Here is a 15,179-nt window from a genome sequence, read left to right as displayed (position 1 = left end):
GAAATTTTTTGATATTTGCAACCATAGTAAAACAAAGACTTATATTTTTGATATTTATTTTATATATTTAAATGCCATTTAACAAAGAAAAATCAACCAAAAAAATGAGTTCGCGTGTCACCTCTGACACGCGTGTCATAGGTTCGCCATCACTGGTCTAGAGTTAGCTGGATTGACTTGTAAGTCTCCTTTTGGAGGTGATATTTAAGGCAGTGGATATATGGGTTTCTACCAAGAGTAAATTAAAAAATTTTTTTTTCTTTTCATTTACAAAGAGTAAATTTATAAAAGAGGCAGTGAACGACAAAACTTTAGAAACGTACTTTCATTGAGTATTTGGTGGAGAAGTCAAACTTCTGAAGGAGAACTATTGAATGCCCATTGCGTGGCAGACAACAAATTGGTGTGGGAGGTTATATCATCCCATTTTACAAAGGAGGAAACTGAGGCTCAGAGAGGCCAAACAGTTTGCCTATAGTCACATAGCTATGTGGATAGCAGAACCAGAACTTAACTTTGGGCTGTCTAACACCAGATGCCAGGCTGACTTTCCAAAGTGAAAATGAATCTGGGATTGTAATCTTTTTACACTGAAGATCTAAAACTCTTGTTAGTTTTACTACAGGCAGGGGCAAGATGGCCTCTGGTAGGGTTAATTCTCTGTTGTTAGCTAAATTTTCTTCTTCCCCTTTTCTGAAAGTTCTATATGTACTTAGTGATCAATTTTATTTTAAATGATGAATATAACTTGAGGAAAATCAGCCATCCTGGGCTTTGGGGGAATTTAATCAATGGGCACCAGAACGTGTCCTGCCAGACAGTTGGACATATTCTGTTGCCTGTGGGGATGTGTAGGTGAAGAGATTGATTGTATGTATTTTTCCCTCTTAATTTTGAACATGAAAGATACTAGTAATGACTAGGAACCAAATTCCTTGAATTCAGCTAGTTCTAAGACTGACCAGAAAGCTGTCAGACACATGTTCTTGCTTCAGGCCAGTCTCTGGGTGAGGTTGTGAGGGCAGTCCTGAGGCTCCCTTGCCCCAGGGCTGGCAAGAACGAAGGCCAGGATTCTTGTTCCTATTAAGAAACAAGCTTTCTAGGTATGGCCTAGCTCTCTGGTCCAGCTGAGTTGCTTCATTCGAACCTTATCACCCACTGCTTGCCTGTGTGCTAGAAGCTGTTTTCTCCCCCAGAACCACTCAGCTGCAATCTGTCCCTGTCTCTGTTCATCTGGCAGAACCTAGAAAGGGCTGGCAAAGGCCAGGCAACAGATGGGAGCAGCCTGGGAGGAACGAATTTAGGAAAGCTACTCTGGCCAGGCTCCTGGAGGGTGGGGCAGGCAGGGGGCAGGCAGAAGGATGGACAAGTTCTCCAAAGAGTAAACACGTTTCTTCCGCCTTTCTCTCTTTGAGGGTTTGTATGTCAGGTTTGTGCAAGAGAGTTATCTGGAAGCAGGATCCTGTGGACACGGATGCTACTAGCCCAGTCTCCTGTGCTCGAATTGGCTTGGATTTCAAGTCTCCTTGTCTCGGCCTGATTGGATGGGAGAGGGGTGGTCATTTTATTGCATGATTCCAAGAAGGTCCTGGTCCTGCCTTTCTCTTATCCTTAATCTTGGTACGAGAGGGCCTGGGTGTGGTTGCTGGCTCTGTCCCTGACTAGCTATTGGTGGCCACCAACCTCACTTACTGGAGCCCCTTGGGGGATGGGTGTCAATCACTGACTCAGCATTTTGTGAGAATGAGTCCTTGTGGCTGTCGACGGTCACATTAAAGCGGCTCCTGACCAGCACTTGGCCTCAGTGATGATAGGGCTTCCAGAAGTGGAGGGGACCTTTTGGGATTGTCTGCTTCAGTGCTTCCCAGTGTAGTAGTTAGTGTCCATAATAAAACATTGGGATTGTTTGAACGGCATATTGGGAAACACAATGAGGTATGTGAGGTGTTTTGCCCAGAACTTGGCCTTAGAGTAATCCAGTGATGGCGAACCTTTTGAGCTTGGCGTGTCAGCATTTTGAAAAACCCTAACTTAACTCTGGTGCCGTGTCACGTATAGAAATTTTTTGATATTTGCAGCCATAGTAAAACAAAGATTTATATTTTTGATATTTATTTTATATATTTAAATGCCATTTAACAAAGAAAAATCAACCAAAAAATGAGTTTGCGTGTCACCTCTGACACGCGTGTCATAGGTTCGCCATCGCTGGAGTAATCATTCAATGAATGTTACTTATGATTACCACTCTGCCTTCCATATCTAATTTTGACTCATGGTAGTTTTTGTCCGTTAAAATGTACAAAGCTCTAAAATGTCATACTCTTAAAGAAGATCGGCCATCGAAAATAAGACTTGCCTCCCTGCAGTTCCTTTCGTCATAATCCTGTGTGGCAGCATTCACTTGCATCAGGGTTTAAAACTTGGGTTCTGGAGCCCAACTGCTTGGGTTTGAATCCTGGCTCTGCCATTTACCTGACGTGTGACCTTGGGCAAGTGAAATCCCTTCTGAGACCACCTGCCTCATGGGATTGCTAGGTGCAGGCAGGTACCTGAATATTTATTAAAATAAAACAGATGCGTGCTAGAAGGGTTTAGGAACCCTTTCTTATTGAGGGCGTCAGGCAGATAGCACAGGCCCAAGGAGAGGTGTGTAGGGTGCATAGAGTGATGGAGTGTCGGTGGCACGGTGAGGCCATGACACAGGCTAGTGACGTGGGCTGCAGAAATGAGAGCCCTGCGTCGGGAATTCTGTGTGATGTGCTCCACACCCGCCCCAGGCAGGCTGGATGTGTGTGGTAGAGGCTGTTCAAGGAGAGAGGTGGTGTAAAGAATGTTAAAGTAGCCTGTAATCCCAGCATCCTGATTAAACTGGTCTTGTTTTTGTGTGGTGTTTTATCTGGATTTTCACATAGTCTGTACTATTTTGTAATCCACTTGCAGCTATAACAAATATGTTTTTCTGCCTCTGCTTTGCCTTTGTAAATATTTTCATTACAAAATAAAGGAGGAAGTTGTTTTTCACGAAACAAAATCAACTGATGTGTTTTAGGAATTTCAAAACTGTTGGGTCCTTGTTGGGAGATTTTATGCTGAAGCACAAGGTGAAAAGCTAAGGTTGTTCCTTGTCTGGACGTGGGGTTTCCTCCTATTTCTGTTACTCACAGTAAAAATTCCATGTTTTGCAGTGAGGGTTATATAAAATCTTCCCCAGGGTTGGGCAAGTTAAGCAATGTAACTTCCTGCTCAAAAAAGGACACGGAATTGGTTTTATGTTTGCAGTGGGAATATTTAGTCAGCTATTCATAGAGCTTTTTCCCAAGATACTTTTATGGGAGGTCACTGCTTTATCCCCCTTTCCATGAACTTGGGTTTGTTGCAGAGCTCTCGTGCAAGGGACTGTGCCCAGTTCACAAATGAAAGATGACATTTAAGCCTGATGGATAAGTACAACTGAGAATCTCGGTTTTTCCACCCTTCCTTCTTGAGTTGGTTGGGGGAAAGTGCCATTTAGTGAGTAGTGGTAAGAGTTAGCCCCAGCTGCATGCTTGGCAACTTGGACAAGGAAGCCTGGCCCATTTTCAGAAGGGGAGCTGGGAGCTTAATCTAGACCAGTGATGGCGAACCTTTTGAGCTCGGCGTGTCAGCATTTGGAAAAACCCTAACTTAATTCTGGTGCCGTGTCACATATAGAATTTTTTTGATACTTGCAACCATAGTAAAACAAAGACTTATATTTTGATATTTATTTTATATATTTAAATGCCACTTAACAAAGAAAAATCAACCAAAGAAATGAGTTCGCGTGTCACTGATCTAGACGGTCCCATGTCCCTTTCTTTGGAGAGTCTTGGTAACATCACATGTACCATGACCCTGTACCTTGGGTCTTTTCAGTCTTGAGCCTTCACTGTTGACCTGCACGTGCAAAGAGCCCCGCACTGGGAGCCAGGAGGCTGCCATCTCAGCTTTGTCACTCAGCTCTTCTGTAACATTAGGCAGCCCTATGAACTCTCCCTTTGAGCCTCCATTTTGCTCTCTGGTGAAGGGCTATCTTCTCACCTTCCCGCAGAGGGTGCCAATGCGAAATGGGCAGGGAAATGCTGTGCCGACGGGAATCCTTGAGGAAGCAGAAGGTGAGGGTGATACTCCTTTGAGAGCTACACAGTTCTTAGTTGAGACGTCATGGGATGTCTTAGATGCGACGTCGTGGCTGGGTCTTGGTTGAGGAAATAAAAGCCTCAGTTGCAGTGGATGAAGTTGTAAACCTTGGCCGAGGTCAGCGAGCCCAGTGCACTCCTCAAAGTATTCCCAAAAGAAGGATCTGTGCTTTCCATGATAGAAACTCCAAACCATCTCTTCAGGTGGTTCTGGCTGGATCTAGATATCCACGCCCTGCCCCATAGCCTGAAGACACAGCTGGTTCATTCATCTAGAATCATCTCACATGTTTTTCACTCTGAATCTTTTCCTAAGAAAATTAACTTAGCTAAGTACTGTGCTTCCCTTTAACCCCCGTAAACTGTCCTTTTAAAACTTCCTCTAGAATTTCAGAAACAGTCTACTGATACCAATATTCTTTTTCTGAGTTGAAAACTTCTGCGAAGTAGTTAGCTATTCATAGTGTATGCTGTTTGTTCCTGAGGGTCCTTCCAAATCTTTTTCCTCATTGTGGTCTTTCTCTGTTCGATATATCTCTCCTGCATTAATGTTTCTCTCTCTCCCACCCTCCCTTACACTGTCTCTAAAAATGAATGGAAAAAATATCCTTGGGTGAGGATTAACAAAAAAAAAAAATTTTTTTTTTGCCTATAGACTGAAATCTGTTTGTGGCCTTTGATATTTCACTAAAATACCATTTTCATTTCTCTTTTCCTTTTTGCTGTAGATAGAGAGATCTGAAGTATACACTTAGGGTTTTGAGAAATGTATACACCCATGAAATTCTCATTCCGATCAAGACATACCTTTCCTTGTTGCCATTCTTTCAGCCTGTTCACGCGAAGGGCCTAGGACCTAGAGATTGGCGATTCTGGGTTAAGTGCTACTTTAGCTTTGGGAGATGTGTCCCAATTTAGAGAGAATTGTTTATTTTTGAAAAGCGTTTAGTCTCAAATCTGGAAGCCAAAAATAAAAAAAGCTTAAAACTATCCATGATTCATTTTCTAAAGAAATGACTAATGCTTTTAACTATAAGAAACACTCACGCAGATACATTCCAAGTGTCCATTTGAGCTCTCTTGTCCTTGCGAGTAAAACCAGTGGCAAAGCGGTTTAAGTTGCCGAAGGGGGACTGGACTTGGACCTCAGTTTGATCATAAGGTTTGTCCAGAAGCTCAGTCGAAAGGAACTGACCTAACGAGGGTGTGGACCCTCAGCTTAGGTGTGGACATTTTGAATTATTCAGGTTGTGTGTGACTTGGGTCCTTTAAAACTGTAATTAAGGAGTAAGAAATGTCTTGTGGTTTTTTACTACCTTCCTTGAAGGAAGTTTATGAAGGCCTTTTCTTGGTAGTTTAAGAGACACAAGAGAGCTTGGGAATTCAGACTGATTAATCTGGGCTATCCAACATGTAATAACTTCACAGCATTCTCAACAAGACAAATACTTCTACCTTGGAACTACTTGTTAGAACCCAGTGAACTTAAAAAATCCTCTTACATCAAAAAAGAGTAAACACTACCCTTGATTAAAGAGTGGTCACACAACTTTGTTATAGAGGTTGGAGAAGAGTGATTACCATTTGACATACCTCATTGCTCTGGCTGGAATTCCAGCTCTGCCCTTAACACAGTCACCTCTTTAAATCTGTTTCCTCAGGTATAAAATGTAAATAAAAGTAACAATCCCTGCTTCAGAGGCTCACGTGTAAGACAATGCACAGTGCTTGGGATGCAATACTACTTTGGGATTCTTTTTTACAGATAAAGTCCCAGTCATAGAGTTAATCTGAAAAGAAAAATGTTTACAGAGTATTGCCATTCTACTTTTGTGGGTTGTCTTTTAATGTCAAGCTTATCTAAATGGTTGTTCTGGTGTAGGTCATCCATCACAATAGTGTCAGAACTCTGGAGTTACGTCCCCAGCGAACCACACCATTACTCTTTGTTCTTCTATTGCCTGTAGACTGAAATCTGTTTGTGGCCTTTGATATTTCACTAAGATGTCATTTTCATTTCTCTTTTCCTTTTTTTGCTATAAACAGCATGAAATTCTCATTCTGATCAAGACATACATAGTAAATGTCTTTCTTCTTCTTCTTTTTTTTGGGTTAATTCTCACCCGAGGGTATTTTTTCCATTCATTTTTAGAGGGTGGAAGGGAGGATGGGAGGATTGAGAGGGAGGGAGGAAGGGAGGGAGAGAGAGAGAGAGGGGGAGGGAGAGAGGGAGGGAGATAGATAGAGAGATAGATAGATAGATAGATAGATAGATACAAGAGACATATTGATTAGCTGCCTCCTGCATGCACCCTAACTGGGGCTGGGATTGAACCCACAACCTTTGGTGCTCGAATTGGAGCTCCAACCACTGAGCACACTGGCCAGGGCTCATTTCTATACTCTAGAACATTCCCTCCTGCCCCTTTCCAGACAAAACCTCTACCCCTGTCACTTTTAGACATCTAGGACCTGAGTTAATCTTGCCTTCTTGAGCCTAACATAAATGGAATTTGAGGTCTGTCTTTCACTCATATGGTACTCTTGTTACTAGTAGCAATAGTTTCCTTTTTATTGCTGAGGGTTATTCCATTGTATGAATATACTGAAATTTGAAAACCTATTTTTCTGTTGATGGTATATGGGTTGTTCTCAGTTTTTAGAAATTAGGATAAAGCTGGTATGACTCTTGTCATTTGATTTCTCTGAGCACTCAGTGTGGCTAGTGGCTCCTTCACCCCTCGCCCTTCATCTCTGGGCAAGTGTCTTAATCTCTCTGCCTTTGTTTTCTAATCCATGAAATGGTGGGTTGGGAAACAATTCAGGGTTGGGACCACCATTAAAAATAATAATAAAAAAATAAAATCTTGGAGTGAATTCCATGAAACTATACTCATTGCCACACCTATAAATACATACAGTTATATGTGTGTGCACATATGTGTACTGGATCACAATATAAAATGTATTTGATATTATGAATTGTGGGCAAATCAATTTGTAGCACATTGATTTGTATGTATCCTTGTAAGCAAGGCGGTCAAGCACCTGTGAGGTTATTTAGTAAGTGCATGTTTCTGCCCTCCGGTGTCTAAAACAGCCATAGTGTTAACAGCCACTGATATACGGCTTCCTATGGGCCAGCCACGGTTTTAAAAGCTTTACATATAAAATCATGTAGCCCTCACACCCATCCTATGAGGTAGAATTCAGTGGTCAGCAAACCGCGGCTCGCGAGCCACATGCAGCTCTTTGGCCCCTTGAGTGTGGCTCTTCCACAAAATACCGACTTCTGCGCATGGGCCACAAAGTTTCAATCGCACTGTACGTGCGCGCCGCCACGTGGTATTTTGTGGAAGAGCCACACTCAAGGGGCCAAAGAGCTGCATGTGGCTCTCGAGCCGCGGTTTGCCGACCACAGAGGTAGATTATTATCTCCATTTTATAGGTGGAGAAGCTGAGACATCAGTTATACCACTGGCCCGAGGTTGCACAGCTAGAACGGTGAGGCCACGATTTGAACTTAGGCCGTCCACATCTAAAGTCTGTGCTCTAAACCACTCTTCCAGGGGGAGGTAAAGTCCAAGAGGCAAGTGACATATGTGAGCCAACGCAGATGAGTAATTATTCAATTAATACAATGCTCCTCCCTTCTGTTCCAGATATGAGAAATGAGTGTTGGACGTCGAAGAATAAAGTTGTTGGGTATCCTGATGATGGTAAATGTCTTCATTTATTTGATTGTGGAAGTCTCCAAAAACAGTAACCAAGACAAAAATGGAAAGGGGGAAGTAATTATACCCAAAGAAAAGTTCTGGAAGATAGCCACCCCTCCCGTGGCATATTGGAACCGAGAACAAGAAAAGCTGAACAGGAGGTACAACCCCATTTTGAGCATGCTGGCGAACCAGACCGGGGAAGCAGCCGGGTTCTCCAACGTAAGCCATCTGCATTATTGTGAACCTGACCTGAGGGTCACATCTGTAGTCTCAGGTTTCAGCAATTTGCCGGACAGGTTTAAAGACTTTCTGCTGTATTTGAGATGTCGAAATTATTCGCTACTGATAGATCAACGGGATAAGTGTGCAAAGAAACCCTTCTTACTGCTGGCGATTAAGTCCCTCACTCCACATTTCGCTAGAAGGCAAGCAATTCGGGAATCTTGGGGCAGAGAGACCAGCGTGGGGAACCAAACAGTGGTGCGAGTCTTCTTACTGGGCCAGACCCCCCCGGAGGACAACCACCCCGATCTGTCAGATATGCTGAAATTTGAGAGTGAGAAGCACCAAGACATTCTTATGTGGAACTACAGAGACACCTTCTTCAACTTGTCTCTGAAAGAAGTGCTCTTTCTCAGGTGGGTGAGCACCTCCTGCCCAAATGCCGAGTTCGTTTTCAAGGGCGATGACGATGTTTTTGTGAATACCCATCATATCCTGAATTACTTGAATAGCTTATCCAAGAACAAAGCCAAAGATTTGTTTATCGGTGATGTGATCCACAACGCTGGACCTCATCGGGATAAGAAACTGAAATACTACATCCCAGAAGTTGTTTACACCGGCGTCTACCCGCCTTACGCCGGGGGAGGTGGGTTCCTGTACTCCGGCCGCCTGGCTCTGAGACTGTACAATGTAACTGACCAGGTCCTTCTGTATCCCATTGATGATGTTTATACTGGAATGTGCCTTCAGAAACTCGGCCTCGTTCCAGAGAAACACAAAGGCTTCAAGACATTTGATATAGAAGAGAAAAAAAGAAATAACATTTGTTCCTATATAGATTTGATGTTAGTACATAGCAGAAAACCTCAAGAGATGATTGATATTTGGTCTCGATTGCAAAATGCTCATTTAAATTGCTAAAATGTATACAAACTAAGTTTTGCATAGAAAGACATATCTTGGGTAGTTCCGAGTTGGGTTCTCTCACTAGGGGCAATTTCTATGTTAAACCATCAAAATTGCCTTCATAAGTAGTAGCTATTTGAGGGCCTCTACACCCTTTGATGTACTTTCTGGAAAAGAAAAGCAGAAGATCATAATGTTTAAAGGAAGCTACAGCAGGATGATTGGTTCTGATTCTTCCTACTGGCTAGTGGTCATTATTTTCTAATTTACCCCCTTCTTGTCTGAAATCATGTTTTTGGAATTTGACTATATTTTAAGTTATTTTTTATTTGACCTAATATTGTAATATTCCAACTTTTTGTTATAATGAGTGAATTGTCCACAATTTAGGTGTTTAAAACCTATTGGCTACAAATGATTTGTTATATATGATTCAGTGATTTTTGTGATGATATTTGAATTACATTTATTTTCGTGGAATTTAGACAATTTTTTAAAAATTATCTAGAAAAATTGACCTCTGTTGAAATTTCCTGCCACCCCAACAGTATTTTCTTGCGTTAATATAATCAGTTAATTTTGCAAAACAAAGATCACTGTGTGATCCAGTTTATCTTGCTATGGTCTTATGGTCATAGAGAGATTATGACATAGGAACATAATAACTGCTCTTGTATTTGATTTGCTGGGTGGTATAATAGTTCACTATTTTTAGTATTTGAAAGTAATGAGTATGATCCCATAATGACCAACTAAAGATTGAATTGACCCTGGCAGAAATATTATGTTTATGATTTTTTTTTTGGTGTGGACCAGGAAAACATATGTAACTTTTGAACTTTAAGGGAAAAGATTGAAGTTATAGACCTTTTCATGACTGGTTTGTCAGTTTAAAACTCCAGGATTCTATTCTTGCCATATTTTCACATGTTGCTTAGACAAAATTATTCTGAGTAGTAAGTGAGTAGCTTCCCTGTCTCAGTGTAGAAGTGCCTGTGTTTTTATTTATTGTTCAGATCAATGACCAAAAATTTTCTTAAATATATTTTGTGTAATATTTTATTTGTATACAGTGTTGTTGATGAAATATTTAACTAGAGCATGATATTTTAAATGTAATGTGTAACATATGTAAAATAAAGTTGTTATTTTTGAATTTTAAAGTTCATTTTTTTTTGAGAGATATGAATGCTAGAGTTGAGAAAATTCTGCCAAACTGTTGCTTGTATATACCATCTTGTAACAATGCTTTCTTGAAAACATTTTTTGTGTTTATAGAGATGAGGCTTCTTACCAGATGTGATACTTGGAACTGTAAGAAGATAGAAATAAAGTCATTGTATTTTTAATTGTCATGTGTAATAATCTATGAACTTTTTTCGTTTTCCATATTTGGTTACATTTTCCCTAACGAGGCCATTGTTCTCTTCAGAAACTATATTATAGTGATATTGAGCGATAGCCTTTTCTCTGTATCAATGGGTCATCTATCTTCACATCTAAAATTCTTAAAAGTGCTTTCCCACTTGGTTCTGTAAAGAGGAATATGAATATTTATTTATGCTTCCATTTTTAGTAAGTATAAAGAATTTAATTAGGAGATGGAGCAGCATTAAAAAAAAAATTGTATTGTCCTAAACCATGTTCACTTTGGGGTTTGTACCCACAGTGATGCAATGTAGAGGCAGCCTTTATCACTTAAGTTTCGTACTAGACTCACTTGAGAAGAAATTGCTAATGGTCAATTAAGAACAATAGAGCCCTGGCCAGTTTGGCTCAGTGGATGGAGTGTCAGCCTGCTGACTGAAGAGTACCGGGTTTGATTCTGCTCAAGGGCATGTACCTCAGTTGCAGGCTCCGCCCTGGTCTGGGCCCTGGTCGGGGCACATGCAGAGGCAACCAATCGATGTTCCTCTCACATCGATATTTCCCTCTGTCTTTCCCTCTCTGTTTCATTCCCTCTAAAAATCAATGGAAAAATATCCTGGGGTGAGGATTAAAAAAGAAGAAGAAGAAGTAGTAGGCATTTGATGAAGCTCAGGAAACAGAAGGGATCAGTGTTGTGAGGACATTTAGCAGACTGTCTTCTCCTACTGGGAATGTGGAGGCCATATGTGAGCAGTTATGAGGACATAGATACTTAATGTGGGTTTAAGTATTGAAGACTGTTTGTAAGCGTGGTCCTTCTAAGCGTTTCATGTGACTGCCTCTGACCTTTCCACTGCAGTGGTTGCTAGCATGCCTCCTAGAGAGCAGCATTGCCACATTAGTTTAGAGAAGAGTAATCAAGCTCTCAAAACATTCACTGGTCATTGGTCCATAATTTGCATGTGTCTGTATAACTTCACCACACATTTTCAAGTAATGCATATTTTCCTCTGAGGGGAATTTCTTTAATTTTTCTTCTAGGGAATTTTCCTTCACTGATATTTCAAATCTGCAGAAAAAGAAGAGATGTAGCAGCTTTAGAAATATGTTTAGAGGGCTCCTGAGGGTCTTCTGTGTGCCTCCAGTTGAAGTCCTTGGTGTTGGTGATGTTTGATGGGTGAGATGATCTCTGGCTCTTCTTTATTTGGCAGAAGTTCTTGTGTAGTGGTTACCTGAGCCCACAACAACTGGTCATCAGTCTCATGGGCTTTTCAGCAAAGGGATACTTAGGTTTTAGAGCTCTACACTTGCTTTGGTTCAATCAAGGTAGCGATTGGTTCTTAAAACAATGAAGCCTTCTCTTGGTGCTCCTGAGATGGATTCTCCCCTGAGCCTCCATCTCATGAATGTCAGCATCTAGTTAATTCATTCTCTCAGAACTGCTCAATTCTGTGGCCTCAGTGAAACTGGCACTTGTATTTTTTTTTATGTGTGGCTACTCACACATCATTTTGATTTTGAGTTTGAAAGTCAAAAGGCTGAATAAACATTGACAGGGTTTGGACTTTTCATAAACCCAACCAGGCCTTAAGAGGAAAAGATGAAAGAGACCCAGATGGCTCATTTCCATCCCTGCCTCTGCTTGTACCCGTCTCTGTTCTTAAGTTAGATGAAGGAGAATGGAAAAGAAGGGCAAGAAGTTGGGAGAATACTTTGAGTCAGACTTGAAAATTGAATCCAGAGTTAAAGGCAAAGTGTGACCATCTCCTACTTTAATACCCCTGATTGATAAAGGTCTGGAATCTTAGATGTTCTAGGTTGTCATGGCCCCCTCATGCAGAAAGTGAGAATTCATTTCTTAAAGCATAGGATGTTACTTAGGCCAAAAGTTAACTTCTCTGTGATTTACCTTCTTATGAAAAAATGTCAAGTGAAGTAAAAATTCTTATTTAGAATGAGAAAACAAATACTTCATGTGCTGGGCTGTACAGATTATTGGATAAATTAAGTTTTTCTTTAATGTTTATTCTATATTGATTTTATTCTCTAAATGCTAGGAACATCTGCCAAATAATTTTGATGAACTTTATTAGCATTAACAATAAATCTGAAAAATTAAACTATTATCCTGATTCATTCAGGCCTCAAAGTAAAATATTAGGAATGTTGGGGTTTTTTTTTTGGCCGTGATATCATATCTTGAAAGATAGAGGCCATGAATGAGACACTTTTGTCTTTAGGGAGCCCAAAATTTTTTGTCATATTGCATGTGAATTATCATATTTATTAATTTTAAGATGTGACACTTTTTATATACCACTAAAAAGCTGCCAATTCAGTATGATTTATATCAATTGTATGATGTGCGTCAATTGCAGAGATATTAAAATGTGAAAGGTTATATCTTAGAATACCTGAGGTACAGCATTAGAGTGTATAAAAACTGTATATAGACACAAAAATACACGAATAAGTCAAGGCCCGGTGGTGGAACAAAGGTGCTTGTAGCTTCCTGACTGCTGCCCAGCATCAAGGGGATGCGCTTTCATTCTCAAGCAGTAAGACACATGAACTTACATCCTAAGTGTCAGCCAGGGCTCACTCATTGCCCTGGAAACCTACCATCCTCTGACTAGCTTGTCTTCAACTAACATTCTTTTCCTGTTCACCACCTGTCCTTCACGCTGCCCATTGTGCAGAGCTTAGTAGCCAGGGAGGTGGCCTTGGGGCTTTGGGTCTCATTTATAGACACCCAACCCTGCCCAGGCAGCATCCCTGCAGCTGACAAAATATTCCCGGGTGAGGGTGGGAAGGGAGTGGCCAGGCACTCCCAGCCTCAGACTGGCCCTACCCGAGGTCTCCCTATAGAGAAAAGACCAACTCACACCTTTGAATCAATGGCCCTCTGGGCTCTTCATCCTCTTGTTTAAGGGTCCCAGGCATTGGGCTTAGAAGGGCTTTTTTTTCCTCTTGTCCCACTTCATTGCAAAATGTGCAGTCATGAGGTGTTAACTAATCACTGGGTAATTTATTTTCCAGTGTGTGGGGTGGAGAGAAGAAAATGAAAACAACTCTGTTGGAACAGGACAAAGACAGCTGTGGGGCAGGCTCACACGGGCCTAGCAGGAAACCTAACCATGTAGACACCCAGGAATCAGACGACAGATGCCAAGGCCCTGCACACTAACAAGGCACATGTCCTGCCTGTTTTGCTTGTTGGAACATTTGAAGAGGGACATACGCCCTCCGCCCTCCCGGTGGTGGGTGCTGCAGTCAACCAGGAGGCCAGAGCTGCAGATTCTGTACCCTCTCATCTGCTGCTGTCCTCCTGGCTGGTGAGATGGGAGAAACTCAGAAACGCACACAGAGAGAAAAACAAAATAATCAAATGTGGGCAAAGTAGCAATTATTTTTTTCCTCTTGTGGGATATGAGAAATGAGTGGTGGACATTGAGGGATAAAGTTGAAGGGCTTCATGTTGGTGGGAAATGCCTTTATTTGGTTGCAAAAGCCTCCCCACGTGAGTCACTATGGAAGGAATGTAGAAGGAGGAGTTGTGACACATTGTCATGAAAATTAGAGAGCTATCTCAGTCATCAGGTCCTCCTGGATTGAAGAAGAAGACAAACAGAAGATGCAGAATAATCCCAGAGAACCCGGAGGCTGGGAGGAACATTACACTGTAGGAGGGAGCCTGCCTTGTCAGCCACACCTCCAGACATGGCGGAGCTGCTTATTGAAATGAGTGCTAGCACCCTCCCTGCAACTGAGGTCCTGCTCAGTAAGGGCAGTGTTAGCGGAAAAACCCCAGCTCTGGCAGACCTTTAACAATATGGCCGACAGTTGAAACTATTTTCTGCTTTATCCCAAACCTGGACATGTTTCATGGCTGGTAGACCAACCCAATAAGTAACTCTTTTGAGATGGGCTTGGTTTGTTTGGAGAATCTTGCACTTACAAAATATATTTTAAAATAACTTGAAATTTTAAAATTTTCAACTTACAGAACAAATATAAGAGGGAGAGTACCTGTATACTTCCACCTAACTTTCCTAATGTCAGCATTTTACAGAACCGTATTACAATGTTCAAAATAAACATTGGACCAACCAACAACAGGAAGTCAACATTGCTATAATTCTATTACCTACACCGAGATCTTATTTGAACTTTACCATCACTAATGTCTATTTTCTGTTTCAGGATCCTGTACAAGGTCCCACATAGCATTTAGTTATTTTTCCTTGGTCTCCTCCAATCTGTTGTAGCTTTTCAACCTTTCCTTGCCTCTCTTAACTTGAATACTTTTGAAGAGTGGTGGGCTTGTCTGAGGTGTTCCTCACAATTAGAACGAGGTTATGTATGTTTAGCAAGAATGCCACAGACGTGATGTTGTGGCCTCAGTGCAGCTTGTCCGGGCTTCATGATGTCATTATGTCTCACTCCTGGCACTTTACACCTTGTTCACTGGGCTTCACGGTAAGATATTGCCTTTCTCTTTGTAGTTAAGAGATTTAACTACATTTATACATTTAAACTGTATGATAATTAAATGATTTCGTGCATGGAAAGTGCTTAGAGCCTGGGGTGTCGTCAGAGCTCAATGAATGGGAGCTGTGGCTTTTTTCATCATCGTTATTGCTGCCTCTGCCTTAGTTCTGTCCCTGGTTTTCCTTCTCTGGTGTTGATTGCTTGTCCTGTTCCTTCATTATTCTCTGCATCCCATGCTGACCCTCTCCTGACCGGTCACTTTCTCACATTGGGGTTAGTGCTCTCATTTGAAATATCTGTGGCCTTAAGG

The 15,179-nt window shown here is 41.4% G+C and overlaps 1 protein-coding gene and 1 long non-coding RNA gene across 2 annotated transcripts; both read left to right on the top strand.

The window, feature by feature from the left end:
• Positions 1 to 7,592: 7,592 nt before the first annotated feature.
• On the top strand, positions 7,593 to 10,363 carry B3GNT2 (UDP-GlcNAc:betaGal beta-1,3-N-acetylglucosaminyltransferase 2). The gene is made up of 2 exons (XM_006778559.2): positions 7,593 to 7,735; positions 7,823 to 10,363. Exon 2 carries the CDS (start codon positions 7,832 to 7,834, stop codon positions 9,023 to 9,025), a length of 1,194 nt encoding a protein of 397 aa, XP_006778622.1. The 5' UTR covers positions 7,593 to 7,735; positions 7,823 to 7,831; the 3' UTR covers positions 9,026 to 10,363.
• Positions 10,364 to 10,972: 609 nt separating this feature from the next.
• LOC107181636 lies at positions 10,973 to 14,505 on the top strand. Its single transcript, XR_001512306.1, has 2 exons — positions 10,973 to 11,555; positions 13,418 to 14,505. It is a non-coding gene; the product is annotated as an uncharacterized LOC107181636 (long non-coding RNA).
• The last annotated feature ends 674 nt before the right edge of the window (positions 14,506 to 15,179 follow it).

The sequence above is a fragment of the Myotis davidii genome, unplaced genomic scaffold, assembly GCF_000327345.1.
Source record: "Myotis davidii unplaced genomic scaffold, ASM32734v1 scaffold6, whole genome shotgun sequence".
Taxonomy (NCBI): Eukaryota; Metazoa; Chordata; class Mammalia; order Chiroptera; family Vespertilionidae; genus Myotis; species Myotis davidii.
This window is presented reverse-complemented; position numbering and strand designations above follow the sequence as displayed.